This window comes from Trachurus trachurus, assembly GCF_905171665.1.
Source record: "Trachurus trachurus genome assembly, chromosome: 5".
NCBI classification, from domain to species: domain Eukaryota; kingdom Metazoa; phylum Chordata; class Actinopteri; order Carangiformes; family Carangidae; genus Trachurus; species Trachurus trachurus.
This window is the reverse complement of record NC_139896.1, coordinates 2,780,625-2,799,043: the sequence shown is the minus strand read 5'-3', so window position 1 is coordinate 2,799,043 and position 18,419 is coordinate 2,780,625. Positions and strand designations below refer to the sequence as shown.

The following is an 18,419-nucleotide window of genomic DNA, read 5'->3' as shown; positions in this document are numbered from 1 at the left end:
GCTTTCTGTCGCGTACAACAAGAAGATGCACGACAAGAAGAAGGAGCTGTTGTAGAATTGTATAGTTGTAGAATTGTGTTTGTAGTTGTAGAATTGTATTTGTAGATGCGGAATTGTGTTTGTAGTTGTAGAATTGTGTTTGTAGTTGTAGAATTGTATTTGTAGATGCGGAATTGTGTTTGTAGTTGTAGAATTGTGTTTGTAGTTGTAGAATTGTATTTGTAGATACGGAATTGACCCTTTGTCAAGGCCCCGCCCCCCACGGTTACTGTTGCTAGGTTGGACAAACAATGGTCACGGAAGGGTTAACTCCCATTGGAAACCATTGAAAATTAGGAAGATTTAAATTGCTAGTAAGGGAAATTTGAATTAACTTACACATCAGAAAAATGGTGTCCGTGATAGAAGACAGACGTGGCTAAAGAGCGATTGAACGCCATTACCCGACTTTTCCGAAAAATGGGGAAAAATCATTGTTTTGGTCACTCGCTAGCTAGTAGTTAACGGCGCTAGCTAACGTTAGCTACTAGCTAACGCTTAATCTCCGCCGATCTCCCGTTTCTCCTCGTAAAACTTCACAAAGTTCAAAAGACATTAGCAGCGGTAATGTTACGTTTGCTAGATAACTTTGAAGGTATTAGATCTTCTCTGTCTATGAACACGACCAGAGAGCGGACTGGAGAATGAATGAGCTTAGCACTTCAGTACAGCCAGGGAAAACAGGCTCACTTCTCATGAGGACTGCACAACAACAACAAACAAAACTTTGCAGTTAACCCCTGACCTATGCCTACAGCTCCCCCTAGTGGACCACCCCAAACCCTATTATTAAGCTCAACTAAATACATAACAGAAGGTTAAAGTAATATGTTATATACAGTACATAGGCTAAGTATGTTTATTGATGTCTTGTGTTTAGGGAATGGGATAAAAATGACTCCCAATACGTTCCAGATATTGTGAGTTGCTATTGCAGGAACCCCAGGAACATTTTAACCATATTGAAAAATTATAAAGTAGTTAGTTTGTGAATTATGTTTTGTATTTGAAGAGTTCATTTGCGAAAGCAGATAAGTGCCATTTTGAAAAAAATGAGCTGAGGCTTTGTAATTATTCTTTGCGCAGTGTTTTTTCCAATAAAACTTTATTTTTTTGAGATATGTCTGTTTTGTTACATTCAAAGTCACTCAACTTTGGTTTGACTGATATCACCTTATGTAAATAAAAAATAAAAAATGAAGATTCTAGAATTTGAACTCTTCATTTGCAAAAAAAAACACAGAGTTTGTGAATCGTTGGGCGTGAGTAAAACATGCTTTGTGGGTTTGTGGAGTTTTGGCAGTAATGTCACTCCATAGAAAGAGCGTTTGTCACTCATTCATAGTTGCCAGCTTTTATTTTGAAAAGTGGCACCGGAAGCTCCGCGCTGGCTCCGCTTATATTGCTGCCAGCAGGTCGGTTCTGCTCCTCTGTCTGTCTCATTAGTCTCCGGCTGGTCTACTCTGCTGCCTGCACGCTCGGCTCGGCACCATCATGGCTGTGTTGTTGATGCGCTTCTTCACGCTGCTCGTCAACGTGCTGTGTCTCCCCATGCACCTGATCCACGCGCTCGGCCTGTACTCGGTCTACAAACGCGTCTTTCCCATCTGTCTGTACCGGCTTTCTGTCGCGTACAACAAGAAGATGCACGACAAGAAGAAGGAGCTGTTCCGCAGCCTGTCGGACTTCGTGCCTGCGGGCAAACAGCAGCAGCAGCTCACGCTCCTGGAGATCGGCTGCGGCACCGGGACTAACTTCCAGTACTACCCGTCCGGCTGCAGGGTGATCTGCACCGACCCGAACCCGCACTTCCAGAAATACCTGGACAAGTCCATGTCCGAGAACGAGCACCTGACGTACGACCGCTTCGTGGTGGCGTCGGGCGAGGACATGGGGTCAGTCGAGGACGCATCGGTGGACGCTGTCGTCTGCACCCTGGTGCTCTGCTCCGTCGACAACATCCCGCAAACCCTGCGAGAGGCGCACCGGGTCCTGCGGCCGGTGAGTGGTTGGTTTAATCCCCCCCGGTGGTGCTATGCTACTGGGAAGAAAAAACAACACGTGTTTTCCAACAAATAATGCACCAATATTGTTGTTAAATGTATCATAGGCTAAGTTACAGCTCTGGAAAGCTCCAGAAACCACTTCAAAATGATCAGATCCTCTGGTTTTACTATTCATAGCTATGTGTTTGAGTAAAATGACATAAAACAACATAAAACATAACATGACGTGATAAAAAAACACTTTTTGTTTCATTCTATATAAACTACTGACATCATTTCTCCCAAATTGGAAATAATAATATTGTCATTTACAGCATTTATTTGCAGAAAATTGGCAACAGGTCAAAATAACAAAAAAGATTCTGGTGTTTCAGACCTTGTAGGCCTTGTAGGCCTATAATGCAAATAAAACAAGTTCATATTACCTTTAAAACAACACAACACTACTTTTTAAACTTAGGAAGAGTTTACCCAATTTTCTAACAAATCATGCACCAATATTGTTGTTAAATGTATCATAGGCTACAGCTCTGGAAAGCTCCAGCTCCATTAAGAAACCACTTCAAAATGATCAGTTCCTCTGGTTTTACAATTCATAGCTATGTGTTTGGGTAAAATTAACACTTGTTTCATTCTATAAACTACTGACATAATTTCTCCAAAATTGGAAATAAAAATATTGTTATTTACAGCATTTATTTGCAGAAAATGGCAACGGGTCAAAATAACAAAAAAGATTCTGGTGTTTTCAGACCGAAGTTCATATTACTTTAAACAACACAACACTACTTTTTAAACTTAGGAAGAGTTTAGGAATCAACATTGGTGGAATAATCCCAATGTTTAATCACTTAATCAGCAGTGTTTTTATTTATTTATAATCTTCCTCATTGAATATGATATTTGGGATAGATAGATAGATAGATAGATAGATAGATAGATAGATAGATAGATAGATAGATAGATAGATAGACTTTATTAATCTCACATAGTAATGCTCACATAGAACCAGTCACACACAGCACGACAATAGTGAGGTGCTTGTGTTGGAGTTCAGTAGACACTGGAATCAATGGCTGCCACATGTAGAGATAAGGCTACATTGGAGTAGTGGTGTCTTTATTTTTTCCGGAGCGGTGCTTTTCAGGCTACTGTTGTTCTAATAATAGCTCCACCACAGTGCAACATGTGAATTAATCCCTCACTATTGTTCACCAACTCGCCAGACAAAGAGCCCTCTGTTTGTGTGACATCTAATTTTACACTTTACAAAGCAGTTTATATTCAAGACTGAGAAGAAAACAACATGGGAGGTTTAAAAATATTAATAATAGTTGAACCTAATATTACTGATGGAACAAGAACATTATATAACTTAACAGACATTTGGCTCACATGCTACACGACTTTAAAAAAAAAAATCAATTATTGTGTATGATATCTTTACATTGAAAATAAAGTTGCATTGAAATTAAATGTATGTGAATTAGAAAAGGAAAAAGTAGAGTATCCCTCTTGTGAGAGAATGGTGGAAATAACCAATATTTGACAAAAAAACGGACTCGCATATTTTATAAAAATCACAATTTCTGCTTTATAGCCCACACTTCAAATAATCCAATGCAACATATACATGTATTAGCTAACCCATTGCCACTGCAACTTAAATTGACCTTTTACCTGTTGTCTGTTTTTGATATAGCTAGTAGATACAAAAGGTCACCAATATATGCATTTGATTTTTGCGCATATATAAGTGTAAAAAAAAAAAAAAAAGTGGCCCATATATGTGTTTGAGGTAGTTTAAAGCAAATGTTGATATCACTGTTTGTTCACCAGATAACTTTACTCAGCAGCTGTAGAATATCACACTCACTATTTAGATTAACTGAGGGAACAGTTAAAGTGAGTTCAAGTTTCTTTTTTAGAAATACTTTGAAAAAAGAAGCACCTTTACACTGCAAAAACGTTTGTCTTATTTCTAGTCAAAACAAATCTCATTATACTTAAAATAAGACTCATCGCATTAAAGTAGCTTGTTTTTAGACACTTTTTACTTATTTCAAGCCTATTTTCACTTGAAATAAGTAGAAAAATCTGATAGTGGAGCAAGTTTTTCTTTCTTATTACAAGCACAAAAAACTTGCTTTCACTGGCAGATTTTTCTACTTATTTCAAGTAAAAATTAGTTTGAAACAAGTGAAAATGATCTAAAAACAAGTTAATTTTTAGGTGATGAGTCTTATTTTAAGTGGAAAGAGATTAGTTTTGACTAGAAATGAGACATTTTGACAAGAAATTAGACAAATATTCTTGGAAAGATTTTGAGTTTTTGCAGTGTACAGTTAAGGTGAATCCTTAGTTTTATAACATTTTGTCGCCAGGTTTGTCAGAAAAATATACAGGATTGTCTCTTTTTTTTAAAGGGATAGTTCAACATTTTGGCAAATTGGCCCATTGCCATAATCCCTATAGTCATAGCAGTAGGTTCGTTACCTTTATTTGTCGGTGCAAGCTATTTTTAGAACGGCGGAGCGGAGCCGTGAGCTGCTCAGAGCTACGCTACGGAGGCTCATGGAATTTCTTGGTTTCCCTCATCAAATACAAAATCCCAAAACTCCAAAACGCTTTCGTGGACAAGTTGTGACCTGCACATTCACCACGCTATGAGATAATAACGGAACGTTACGAAACTGAGCCGTTTTCGAGGTAAATGCAGAGACTGCTTGATGGAAAAACTGTCCCTGAAGGCAACACGCATCAGCGGTTTTGCATGAATTTCCCTCTACAACAACTCTGTCTGGTAACATTGTGTTATTATCTCATAGCGTGGTGAATGTGCAGCTCACAACTTGTCCACCAGAGCGTTGTGGAGTTGTTGGATTGTGTATTTGATGAGTTTGATGAGGGAAACCAAGAAATCCCATAATGAGCCTCCGTAGCGTAGCTCTGAGCAGCTCGCCGCTCTGCTCCGCCGTTCTAAAAACAGCTTGCACCGACAATTAAAGGTAACGAACCTACTGCTATGACTATAGGGATTATGGCAACGGGCCAATTTGCCAAAATGTTGACCTATCCCTTTAAGGATTTCTTTATTATATTTTCCCTGATGATGATGTGTTGTTCTGTTCTGCTCTGCAGGGTGGAGCCTTCTTCTTCCTGGAGCACGTCGTGGCCGACGCCTCCACCTGGGCCTACTTCTTCCAGCATGTCCTGCAGCCGGCCTGGTTCTACTTCGGCGACGGCTGCGAGGTCACGCGCGACACCTGGAAACATCTGGAGGCGGCCGGATTCACCGACCTGAAGCTGAGGCACATCGACGCTCCGCTCGTCTTCCTCATCAAACCGCACATCGTAGGCTACGCTGTCAAATAGAGCCGCTCCCGTCGGCTTCCTATCCTACTAACTAGTGTGTGTTTGTGTGTATGCCAATCACTTAATGCCTCTCCTCTCCCTGTGTCACATGATTTAATCACCAGTGATAGAGAATATAATAATAACACAAGCACTTTGATACTAACTAACTTGATATTTAGTGAAGGAAAAACCCGACGTTAAGACGTTGAATAAGCACCTTATACTAACGGCCAATGAATCTAATTTTGTACTCCTGTTGAAAACATGTTGTTTGATCGTCATCCTGTGCTCCTCGCCGCTGAGCTGCTTGCTGATTGGTCGGTGTCGTACTGCCATAGAAAAGTGCTCTCAGAGTTTCTCTGTGCTACTGTTGTAGTGACAGTGTTTTAGACTGCCTTTTGATCTGACACCAATAAATATTTTGATGTGATTAAACAGTTGATCTCCTAGCCTTTTTTTATTTTAATTTTTTCCATTATTGGACAAACATTGAGGCTAAATTGAGGGGAGGACTTGTTAAACCTCAGGTTTACCTCAAAGATTTTCAAATAAAGTCAATTTTTTTGGCATTTAAAGCCATAATTTGATAGATCCATGTGTCTTTGGATTATAAAACACAAATGACAAATCTTTTTTTTTTTTTTTTTTTTTATTTACCCTTTTTTTGGTTGCTTATGTCCCTGCTGACCATAATCATTCAGAACAACCAAAAATTAACCTGATTGAAAAAAAATATATAGATTTCCTGACTGCTCTAACCAAAACTATACAAAAATCTGAAAAAAATACATCAATTATTTATGAAATAGCAATATTTTATCATGTCCCCCAGTTTTTGTTCAACCCCGTAACAACATAACAATTTTCCTAGTTTTAAAAATAATGGTTCAGTTCAAGGAAGTGACATCACTTATTAAGTCTTCTGAAGAACGTACTGTAAAGGGAAGAAAGTGTTAACATCTTTTATTGCATATATTTAATTGTTTATCAACCTTTTAACTCCTTTTGATAGTTAAAACTCTTTAAAACAGACAATAGTGTTATAGTCATGTGGTGCTCCTTCCTTGCATTGGCTAATTATAGTCTTATGGCTACTTTGAGTCTAAATCTTCAACCCTGTAACAAAAAAACACTGGTTGAGTAATTTGTTGAAAGTGTTTTTCAAAAATCAGACATGTCTATTAGCGCCTCCGTGTGGTGAAACGTCTGCACACACACACACACACACGGCTCAGGTATTAACAGTGTAATCTGTTGATCTTCTAAAGTCTCTGCCTGTAAAACTAAAAGCTCTTCTCTCAGACTCTGAGGTTTTAAAACAACATGAAGCCTGTCCTCATGAAGCTGTGCAGACTGCTCTGCTGTGCGGTGGCTCTGCCCCTGCAGCTGCTGCACGCCGCCGGCCTGCTGCGGCTCTACAAGCGCCTGTTCCCGCTGCTGGCCTACAACATCACCTTCTCCTACAACCACAAGATGCACCAGCTGAAGAGGGAGCTGTTCAGGAGCGTGTGCAGGTTTGCGGCCAGTGACGGGACTCTGCGGCTGCTGGAGGTTAGTTAGTTAGTTTAGTTAGTTTATTATTTGTATAGCACTTTGGCAGACAAGTGTCACAAAGTGCTTTACACAGAGAGTCAGAAAGACAGTTGTGTGTCCAGAAAATGGACACATGAATAGAGACAGTAGGGGAGACCGGGGACAGTAGCAACAGGGGATGGTTGCAACATGTCATTTTTCTCCAATCAGGAACAAGCTAGAGTGATGATACTCACACTGCACATGCTCAGTTGGATTCCACAACTTGTAGAGAAAAATCAGTTGAATTCAAAAGATGTTCCAGGTTTTATTGCAAAAAAACTGTTTTTGAGGTATGAAAGTATTTTTTTCTTGAGCTTTGTTTTTGTTAAAACTGTTGTCACTCTTTTTGTGATTCTGCTCAAACGTATATGGTTTAAAGGAGTGACATGTTAACTTTAAGGTGATGATTAGCATGTATCAAGAGCATTTTGTTTAGCTAGCACATGGGGTTTCATCATGGCTGACTGGGCGGGGACAGTTGCAAACAGACCACAAAACAGTATTTTAACATACTTTTTTTTTTTTACTGTTGTATTGCTAATATTAAAATGATGAGAGAATAAATGACAATGGCAATATAAAAGTTATTCCCTCACAAATTGTTCCATTCATCCTATGTCACTGAAAGTAATAATAAGGCCCCCTAATCTAGACAAATCTATACTGTAATTGCCATCTGATGAATAAATAACACTATAGAACTTACATTTTTGATAATAATCCTTTTATTAGACATGAAATATATATTTGTATGTACAGTATTTGTAACATGTTGCAACCATCCCCGGGCCGGGGTCAGTTGCAACATCTGACTCCTTACACTCAAATGCAAATTGTGAAGAATGTGGATTCTGTAATCATCTATTAATTGTGTTGACTATTAACAGACAAATGTAAGTTTATTGTATAAAAATGTGGTTTGTCTAATCCAAACCGTCTCTGAGTAAGAGAGCCAAATGCAAAAAGTGTTGCAACTGTCCCCGGTCTCCCCTAGTTTGTGTTTTTCTTTAAATGTGACTCTTGAGGGTAACATTTATGCTTTTTTGTAAATGTATGTTTTTGGTATGTTATTATTTGTGTGAAACCTTGGACGTCATGGGACGCAAGACAAATTTCAGAGTGATCTGACAATAAAGTATTATCTTATCTTATCTTATTTCAGGTCGGCTGTGGCAGCGGCGCCAACTTCCAGTTCTACCCGGACGGCTGCACCGTGCTCTGCACCGACCCCAACCCGCACTTCCACAGCTTCCTGCGCAGGAGCATGGACGCAAACACACACCTGACGTACGATGCGTTCGTGGTGGCGCGTGGAGAGGACCTGAAGAGGCACGTGGAGGACGAGTCCGTGGACGTGGTCGTCTGCACCCTGGTGCTCTGCTCTGTGCAGGACGTGAGGCAGGTGCTGCAGGAGATACGACGGGTCCTCAAGACGGTGAGTGACTGTCCAGGTGATGTGCTGCCTTCACGGGCTGTTAAAGCTTAAAGGGATAGTTCACCCAAAATTGAAATTGCACTCATTATCTCCTCCCCCTCATGTGGACTAAGGGCTGGGAGAAGTTTCAGAGTCCTCCGTGGCTTCTCTGAGTTACAGGGGGTCTCGGCGTAGCAGTGCATGTCCATATAACGGTTGCAAATGGATACCAACTGTCTTCGTAACAAAAAGACACACCAAAAAACATCCAAATACCTCCATGCTGCTTGTATGTAATGTCCGTCTTGTATTGAAGCCCCGAAATGCGAAATTGTCCCCAAAAAAATTTAAATGAAAGCTATATTTCATATAAAATAGACTTATTTAATTTTTTTCGGGGCAGTTTGGAGGTATTTGGATGTTTTTTGGTGTGTCTTTTTGTTACGAAGACAGTTGCTATCTTGAATTATCTTGTGTTTTTTATGGTGTTTTCTTAGCCTAAACGTTAAGGGATATGTCAGAAGTCAGTCACCATTTGGATAGGAACTTCATTTTCAGTAACAGTTTATAGTTAAATGGAATAAATATGAATAAATTCAGATGTTACAAGAGAAAAGGCACATGCATACATTTACAGCAAGATGTTTAGATTAGGTGTCTAGCAGTAGTGTGGAATGTACCCTGAGAAATGTGTTTCTTGTCATCTACCCATCTCTGTGGGTCATAGTTTTTGGGGGATACTTGACACTATCTATTCTTAAGTTAGCCTGGTCAAGAGGTGAAATGTCAGAAAGCATAGGTTAGATTCTGTTTTTAGATCCTGTCTTTGTCTGACCATCCTGGTCAGTTATATCCTTCTGTGGGAGAAGGTGGAGTTTTAGAAAACGTATATAAGGTTAGAGCTTTAGGCCAAGAGAGAGAGATCTCAATTTTTGGCACCAGAAGATGCTCCACGATTCGGCATTTTTATACACTGTTCTTCTTCTTGTAATAAACTCTTTTTGAATGCAAGAAAAGACGTGTCGGCGGTGATCACTTCTATTCATCCACACATCAATTTACCACATTTTTGGCATCACGAACTTGGACGTGTTTGTGGTCCCTTCAGCGTTTTTCTTCAGCTTTACCAGCCGGCTCCTGCATCGACCTGGGCTTCTGAAAAGTGTGAGTTTTTCACAATATTGTGCGCTGGTTTGCTCAAAGGAGCTGCTGTTTGCTGTTGGGTCACACCGTTAAAGAATTCTAGTGTGGGTGATTGTTGTTCTGTTGATTAGAAGTTGGTTATCGTTTTACATTTATCTAAATTTGCAGACTATCCAAACGCAAAAAGGGGGGTAATAGAGAATTAAGGAAATAGAGAACTAAGGATAAAGAAGAGAATAGGGAACTAAGGAAATAGGAAACTTGAAGTAAAATAGGCCTACAGTTAAAAAATAGTAAGACATGTGTTTTTGGTCGCTATGTGAAAATTGGCTTTAAAAGGATTAAAAGAGGACAATAAAGAGTAGGCTTAAATGATAAAGAGAAGATAAAAGAAGATAAAATAAAGGGAAAGTTGAATAACTAGGAAACTAAAAAAGAAATAAGAAAAGGATAACAGTGAAATAGGAAATAGTTTTCTAGTTAAAAAGAAGTTAAAAAAGTAGAAAGTAACTGCAGATATTAAGAAGAGATATATGTGATCACTTAAATTCAAATGTTCTGTGTCTGTTGTCTGTTGTGTGTGTGTCCAATGTGATAGATTTTATGTTGAATAAGGTATAGGAGGTAATATAACTTGAGAACAGGAGACATAATAATAATAATAATAATAATAATAATAATAATAATAATAATAATAATAATAATAATAATAATAATATATTCATGAATATTAATGTATAAGATATTTTGTCTTAATAAGCCTGAAAAGGACTTTTGATAAAAACATAAAGTATATGAGATTTTATGTGGTGGAGAATTTTTGATAAAGCCTGATTAATTTTGGGAAAACACTTATTAAAGTGAGAATCTTTTATGAAAAATTGTAACATTCTAGAGTTATAATACAGAATTTTTTGAAAGAAAGGAAAGACTTGCAGTAGGGATGTGTTTATTGCATCTAGTAACCTAATAAACTGTTTGTCTGTCTTTTCTTTTTGCGGAGCGAGAGTTCAAGGAGGAGACCAGAGCTCAAGGAGTGTGTCTAGAGTTGGACAGAGGACAGCTGGCTAGCGTCACATGGATTGAGACTTGCTGATGACAGCACATGCATCTGAAACCAGTGACAAGGCCAGTCTGATTTTATCCACAAACTCTTTAAAAAAAAATAATATATGCATTTAAATTAATGTGTATATATTTGGTTATAGTTGTTGATACACATTTAAAAGGATTGGTAGTAAGACATTTTTTTGATTTGGATTAATAGATTAAAACCGTAAATTATATGATGTAGTAATTTAGAAGGAAGACTTGGCAACGGACTGATCAATCAATCAATCAATGGAATATTAGCATTTGGTTTAAATACTGTTAAGGGCTATAACTGTTAGGAGTAGGGTTTATTCTCCTTGAAGATGAGTTTGGGACACTTTTTCTTGTAATTCGATAAATTGTGTGTTGAGTGTTAACTTGTGGCATTGTGATTTTTCTTTATATGAGAACAAAAAGAGCCATTACAGTGTTAAAGATATACATTATAAAATCAGAAAGTGATTACTCCTGTTGAAGTAGTGTAGAAGAATAATCTTTAATTAATAAGCATTGCTCTGAAATTGACTAACCATGGTCAGTGGAAGAAACCCTCAATAGAGATATCATTTAAACAATAAAGTTGCTGGTGTCCATATTTATGGTGATCGAAAAAATAAAATAATAAAAGTAAATAAAAAATAAAATAAATAAAACTGGTAAAAAAAAAAATATATATATATATATATATAAAGAGAAGTGACAAACAGAGCTTGGAATTTTCCAGTTGCTTGAAAAAGAGGGGCAAAGATGGATAATGAGAGTCCTTCAAGAAAGCATGCCAAGAAAAATCCTGTTTCCAGGGAAGAAGAAGAGAAACGACAAACCTTAAGTAGGATCGATAAAAGTATAGATCAATGCCTTGAATATTTGGACCAATACACCACACCAAAAGGCCGGAGATTATTAGAGGAACAGTTAAAGAACTTGCAAATTCAAAAGAAAAAGTTATTAAAAATCTTCTCTCAAAAATCACCAGGGAACGAAGATGAGTCTGATGAAATCTATCCGGTGGTTATCGGAGGACAGAATCCGGTGTATAAACCTTGGGATGATACCGTTATGTCAGATATCCTTGAGCAATTACCCATTCTTCAAGATGGAGCACATCCTTGGATTTTAAAGTTGGAAGAAATCATGGTGGGAACAAAGCCTACCATGGGAGACTTTAAGAGACTTCTGGTCAACATTATTGGGGTTCCAGCCATGGAAGAGATTCTACAGAAAGCTGGATATAATCGATATGTGGGGTCTACTGTGCATGATTCAGAGCTGTTTGCAGCAAATAGAGGTCGACTGTATAGAGCGTTAAGAGATACGTTTCCAACAGATGTGCATCCTGATAATATTCATGTTGAACCATTGGGACAAGAAGAAAGTCCGAGATCTTATGTGTCAAGAGCCCATCAGGTATGGAGAGATGCTACAGGAAATGATCCAGAGGAGAGTCCGATGGAGCAATTGGTCCTGCGAACGAAGATACAGCAGGGTTTACCCTTACCAGTGAGGAGTATACTGGCAGAAGTAGAGGGTCTTGGAAGCATGGTAACGAGTGTTTATACAGATCATATAGAGCGCCAAGTAGAGCTATATAGAGAAATCAGGAGGGAGCAAGACCAGGAGATGCTCAAAAAGCTTAATCAAAGTCAATTGGTGGATAACAAGAAGGAGAAGAACCAGGCAGTAGTTATGCAGAACCAGCCTGAGACAAATCAGTTCATGCCACAGCCACAGCTACAACTACAATCAAATCAGTTCCAGTGTCAAGTACCACATCCTTTATCAATGGTTCCTGATATTTATAGCTCACAGCCGACATTTGGTCCACAGCAGCCAATATGGAGAGGAAGAGGTCGAGGAACTTTCGGTAGAGGAAGAGGTAATTTCAATCCAAATTTTCAACAAGCTCCTGAAGTGTGTTGTATCTGTGGATTGGTTGGACATTTTGCCCATGGGTGTAACAAAATAGGAGGAAGAAATTTCAGAGCAAATTGCAGAGGAGCCCCAAGATGGGGCTTTAGAGGTCAACCAATGACATTCCGGAGACTGGTGAATCCTTTTAGGGGTCTGGGGCCAAGATTTTAGGGATGTCCAGAAAACATGCATCACGAAGGATTGATAATAACGCCCTCAGACGTCTTAGGTCCGACGATTCAAGAGATAGATAGATAGATAGATAGATAGATAGATAGATAGATAGATAGATAGATAGATAGATAGATAGATAGATAGATAGATAGATAGATAGATAGATAGATAGATAGATAGATAGATAGATACGTTTATTGTCATTGTCATTTCCACAACAACGAAATTAAAAGTGCATCTCCTGCAGTGCAAAATTTCATAAAAAAACATTTTTAAAAAAGCAAAAAACACACATTGACCACTCATCATTACTCAGTGTTAAGTGCAGTCACTGCTTTGGGGTAAAAACTGTTCTTAAATCTGTTTGTGGTGGCTTTAATTGTCCTGTATCTCCTGCCGGAGGGGAGTAGCTCAAACCGACAGTGGCCAGGGTGTGTTGGATTTTCTTTGCCTTTGTGAGGCATCGGGAGCTATACAGTTCATTCAGAGTGGGGAGAGTGCCAACCACGGTTGTGTTGTCTGCAAACTTTATGATGGTATTGCTGGGGTGGGCAGGGACACAATCGTAAGTGTAGAGGGTGTAGAGGGTGTAGAGGCAGAGGCACATGGGTTGGCCCATGTTGCAAGGGGGGAGGTTATGAAGGAGTATGGATTTTATCTGCTTAAATAGATTGATTGGGTTATAATCAGGTGAATGCTCACTCAGTCACTTGCCAAGTTCGCCAAGTTTTGTCAAATTTTTTGCAAGGTTTTTGCCAAGTTTTTCTCTAGAGAAGTCATATGTAGGTGAGGACAATCAGGATGAGAGTTTGTGAATAAAATTGCAAAATTGATTTAGTAACAAAAGAGATATAAGTGTAATGTGTTTATGTGCGTTTGATGTTTTAATGAGTAACTGTTGTTTGTCGCAAAAGATACTGCTGTGTTTTTTCATCTGTCCTCTTAGGATGGTATTGGAGGAAGACAACCATAAGAGTGATTCTTCAGGGACCCTGAGTTCCTGAAAAGATGCATCTGATTGTGGACAATGAAGAATGGACTGAACGTGAACTAATGAAGTCTACAGTGGGAACCGGACGCTGCGAAGGAGCTGCAGTGTCTTGATAATGTGATTTTATGTTTTCATGTATGAAAGTTTGTCATTGTCCATGTTAGTATGTGGATATATTGGAGCCTCAGATGTTTTCTTTTCTTTTTATGACGTTTAGGGAGATTAAAGTAAGGCAGGGATAGGTCCGATGGAAGGTCCGATGGGTTGACCAGCCTGAAATTGGATGTTGTTTTGATTTTATTTCTCTGAGGTATCCATATGTATCTGCTTAGGTTATTTTATGTAAAAGTCTTAGTAACTCTTTTCTAATTGGTTTGGAGTGCTAATATGTGGTTGCCGAAGGTAAAGGGACCGTGAGAGAATTTCCTGTCTTGATTGAATGAGGGATTTTTAAGAAAGATGGCTGCCTGACAGGTTTTCACTCTCATACTCCAGATGACACTCCAAATTTGCTGTATTGTTAAACGTTATGCTGTTATTTCATACTAGTAAACATGACAGTGCTGTTTTCATTTTTCGAGACTCTACGAGCCTCGAAGGGGGGAAATATGTAGTGTATTTTCCACCTGAGCTTTTTTGCTTTAATATCTTGAATTATCTTGTGTTTTTCAGGGTGTTTTCTTAGCCTAAAAGTTAAGGGATATGTCAGAAGTAAGTCACCATTTGGATAGGAACTTCATTTGTGATAAGTAACAGTTTACAGTTAAATGGAATAAATATGAATAAATTCAGATGTTACAAGATAAAAGGCACATGCAAACATTTACAGCAAGATGTTTAGATTAGGTGTCTAGTAGTAGTGTGGAATGTACCCTGAGAAATGTGTTTCTTGTCATCTACCCATCTCTGTGGGTCATGGTTTTTGGGGGATACTTGACACTTCATCTATTCTTAAGTTAGCCTGGTCAAGAGGTTAAATGTCAGAAAGCATAGGTTAGATTCTGTTTTTAGATCCTGTCTTTGTCTGACCATCCTGGTCAGTTATATCCTTCTGTGGGAGAAGGTGGAGTTTTAGAAAACGTATATAAGGTTATAGAGCTTTAGGCCAAGAGAGAGAGAGATCTCATTTTGGCACCAGAGATGCTCCACGATTCGGCATTTTTGTACACTGTTCTTCGTCTTGTAATAAACTCTTTTTGAATGCAAGAAAAGACGTGTCGGCGGTGATCCCTTCTTTTCATCCACACATCAATATACCACAACGTCTGCCCATTTCCACCTGAATGCAACATCAATTTCTACTGCTGTTTTCTTTCTTCGTTTCTTTCTTTTAGACGGTGCCTGTAAATTTTTCATCTACTTGCACATGTGCAACCAGTAAATTTGCTGTTTTTTGTTTTGTTTTGTTTTTTAAACACTCAAAGAATCTGGAATCTGTCATAACAGGTGACAGGCCATTGTATATGAGGATCATGAATGAAAAGGAAATGTGAATATTTGCTTTGCAAGTTGATTTGTGACCCTAAAGTCTCTGTTTGCACTCCTAAAAAAATAAGTTAGGGGTCATTGTGCTCCTAGTGAAACATATTGGTTTTTGTATTTATACATTAACATCCAACACATTGAACATCTTGAACACATGGCAGTAATGAAATTCGTATTGATAAAAATTAATGATATTTAAAAGGACAAAAAAACTAAACAATACAATAAATAAATGGATGAATGAAACAGTATTCTTCGTGTATGTTACAGCGTACATTCCCCACAGTGAAATGAAACATTTTCTCAGTTCCAGAAACATCTTCCAAAACGTTATGAAATTCAGAATCCTGCTTTCTAGCAATATAGGTCAGTTTCTCAATACAGAGGCCAAACTTGATTCAACCAGTGGTCAAAAGAGGGGCAGCCAACATTCTTCCAACATTGTGCAATAGAGCGTTTGGCGTGTTTTCTAATTATAAAGTCAATTCCCAAAGCATGCAGCGTGTCCATACAGCACAGAGCCAGAGCTAAAGCACTCTGAGTCTGACTTTGACTGGACATGTCTATTTAAAAAAAAATACATGGATTATGTGACTTAACTTTATTTTGGCACATGGCCCTTTAACAAATAAGGGCCACAAGATAAGGCCGGACCCACCCTGGTTGAGTTTGCAATGTTCAGCTGCACAAAATCCTTCAGCCGGTCCCTAAAAACAAACTGACAGGCGGTGAACTGGGCCGTCGGAGGCTCTGAGGATTTCTGAATGGCTGGTTGTCAACGCTGGCACATGGGCAAACACGTGAGTGTGGGGGGACAATACAGATTTTGGACAGTGGGGACTTAAGTGGGGATCTGATTTCCTCACTGTCTTGTTAAAGCCTAAACTGGTTGGATTTGGTTACTTATGACCTGAAGCCAAAGTAAAAAATTAAACCCTTTCCCTTTACTTCCCCTGGCCTGGTTGAGACGATGAGCTGTCCTCCAAAATGAAACAAGATACCAGATCAGTCCCACTACAGTTGTCATATTACAGAAATGATTGTCCTTCTTTAGAAAGTAGACAAGACATGGTGCTTTATGATCTTAGTATTATAGTAAGTTTTTCTTTTATGATGTTTTTAACATGGTTTTAGTAAGTGTTGTCCTTTTATTTCTATTTATTACTCTATATACGCTCTAATCGTCTTTTATGATGTCTTGGTATGTCATTTTATTGCACAAGCACTGAGCAGACTGATTTTATGTATCATGTATGCCAAAACAAATTTCCCCTACAGGACAAATAAGTTACCTTAACTTAACCTTTAATTTATAATGTGTGGAGATGATCCCAGTCTGATATGATGAAGAATGCATTTTGGTTTACAGTGATTACATTAAGCTATTATTATTGGTGGAATAGACCTTTTTTTTTTTAAATATTGTTTTATATATAAATATCTTCTTTTTTTTTTTTTTCTTTTTTTTACGTTAGAATAAAAAAAAGCCAATTTAAATAGCTTGTATGCATGATTATCATGCAATTAACAGACATTGCTGATATTGGCATTGATATCAGTCATCAAGGTGTGTTTATAAATCGCTGTGGCCTTGCACATGTTTAATATAAAAACATTAATATATGAACCTGTGTAGCTATTATTTGAATATCTTAGTTAAAAACAAGGTACGTTTATACATGGCGGCACTATTTAGTATCAAACACAAGTTTATACATAGTATAGTATAGGGACAAGGGGCCAAAATTAAAAACACTAAGTATGTCACGGTACATACATGGCATATGCACATTCACCACGCTATGAGATAATAACACAACGTTACCAGACAGAGTTGTTTTAGAGGCAAATTCAGCCGGAACTACATTCCAGACACGGCTGCTGGGCGGAGGGATTTCAGAAGAGAAAGTAGTTCAGAGTATTTGCTTCATGTGTCGTAATGTTGCATAATTATCTCATAGCGTGATGAATGTGCAGGTCACAACTTCAGTCATGACAGCCCATGGTACAATGTACTATTATTATTAAAGGGACAGTTCAACATTTTGGCAAATTTGCTACAGCAGTAGGTTCGGTACCTTTAAAGGGATAGTTCACCCCACATTCAAATTGCACTCATTATCTACTCCCCCTCATGTGGACTAAGGGCTGGGAGAAGTTTCAGAGTCCTCCGTGGCTTCTCTGAGTTACAGGGGGTCTCGGCGTAGCAGTGCATGTCCATATGACGGTTGCAAATGGATACCAACTGTCTTCGTAACAAAAAGACACACCAAAAAACATCCAAATACCTCCATGCTGCTCGTGTGTAATGTCCGTCTTGTATTGAAGCCCCGAAATGCGAAATTGTCCCGAAAAAAATTAAATAAGTCTATATTTCAAGCTTGTTTGTAGCGGAAGCTTCTCGAAGCTCCTCTTCCCGGTTCGTCAAATTTGGACAAACTACAAGCTTCCGCTACAAACAAGCTTGAAATATAGACTTATTTAATTTTTTTCGGGACAATTTCCGTTCATCTCCATTGTGTTCACTGAGCAGCTCACGTCTCTGCCCCGCCCATCTCAAAACAACATGCACCGATAATTAAAGGTGATTTGATATGAAATGCAGTAATGTGGTTTAACTGTCTCAGTGTGTCTGTGTGTTCCAGGGTGGAGCCTTCTACTTCCTGGAGCACGTGGTCTCAGCTCCGTCCTCCTGGATCTACTTCTGTCAACACGTGTTTGAACCTCTGTGGTTCTACCTGGGAGACGGCTGCATGGTCACCAGGGCGACGTGGAAAGACCTGGAGGACGCCGGTTTTTCTGAACTTCACCTAAAACAAATCGAGGCTCCAGAAGTCACTTTAATGATCAGACCACATATTATGGGATATTGCATTAAGTGACTAACTGCATTAATATGGTACATTTATTTTATCCTGTGTACTGTATTTTCACTACAACTTTAGCCATTACGAGGTATGTATATATTGTACTTCCTGCTTAAAGGGATAGTTCAACATTTTTGGCAAATTGGCCCATTGCCATAATCCTATATAATTTAGGAGTAGGTTCGTTACCTTTAATTGTTGGTGCAAGCTATTTTTAGAGCGGCGGAGCAGAGCCGTGAGCTGCTCAGAGCTACGCTACGGAGGCTCATTATGGGATTTCTTGGTTTCCCTCATCAAACTCATCAAATACACAATCCAACAACTCCACAACGCTCTGGTGGACAAGTTGTGAGCTGCACATTCAC

The 18,419-nt window shown here is 38.7% G+C and overlaps 2 protein-coding genes across 3 annotated transcripts; both read left to right on the top strand.

The window, feature by feature from the left end:
• The first annotated feature begins 1,464 nt into the window (after window positions 1-1,464).
• On the top strand, window positions 1,465-5,851 carry LOC310986476 (thiol S-methyltransferase TMT1A-like). Its single transcript, XM_083972407.1, has 2 exons — window positions 1,465-2,040; window positions 5,187-5,851. Exons 1-2 carry the CDS (start codon window positions 1,534-1,536, stop codon window positions 5,418-5,420), a joined length of 741 nt encoding a protein of 246 aa, XP_083828533.1. The 5' UTR covers window positions 1,465-1,533; the 3' UTR covers window positions 5,421-5,851.
• Window positions 5,852-6,725: 874 nt separating this feature from the next.
• LOC310986477 (thiol S-methyltransferase TMT1B-like) lies at window positions 6,726-18,183 on the top strand (the record flags this gene model as incomplete). Of its 2 annotated transcripts, XM_083972408.1 has the most annotated exons (3): window positions 6,726-6,953; window positions 8,140-8,412; window positions 17,833-18,183. In XM_083972408.1, the coding sequence occupies 3 exons, from the start codon at window positions 6,726-6,728 to the stop codon at window positions 18,067-18,069; spliced, it is 738 nt and encodes a 245-aa protein (XP_083828534.1). In that variant the 3' UTR covers window positions 18,070-18,183. The 2 variants fall into 2 exon arrangements, 1 of the variants encoding a protein (XP_083828534.1); XR_014595409.1 differs by lacking the exons at window positions 6,726-6,953; window positions 8,140-8,412 and adding an exon at window positions 15,882-15,987 and having other exon boundaries at window positions 17,833-17,972.
• Window positions 18,184-18,419: the final 236 nt, after the last annotated feature.

Bases quoted from the DNA above. Each gene is read 5' to 3' on its own strand.
- LOC310986476 (XM_083972407.1), top strand. From the start codon at position 1,534: ATGGCTGTGTTGTTGATGCGCTTCTTCACGCTGCTCGTCAACGTGCTG. The intron at 2,041-5,186 runs GTGAGTGGTTGG...TCTGCTCTGCAG, and splicing joins CGCACCGGGTCCTGCGGCCG to GGTGGAGCCTTCTTCTTCCT.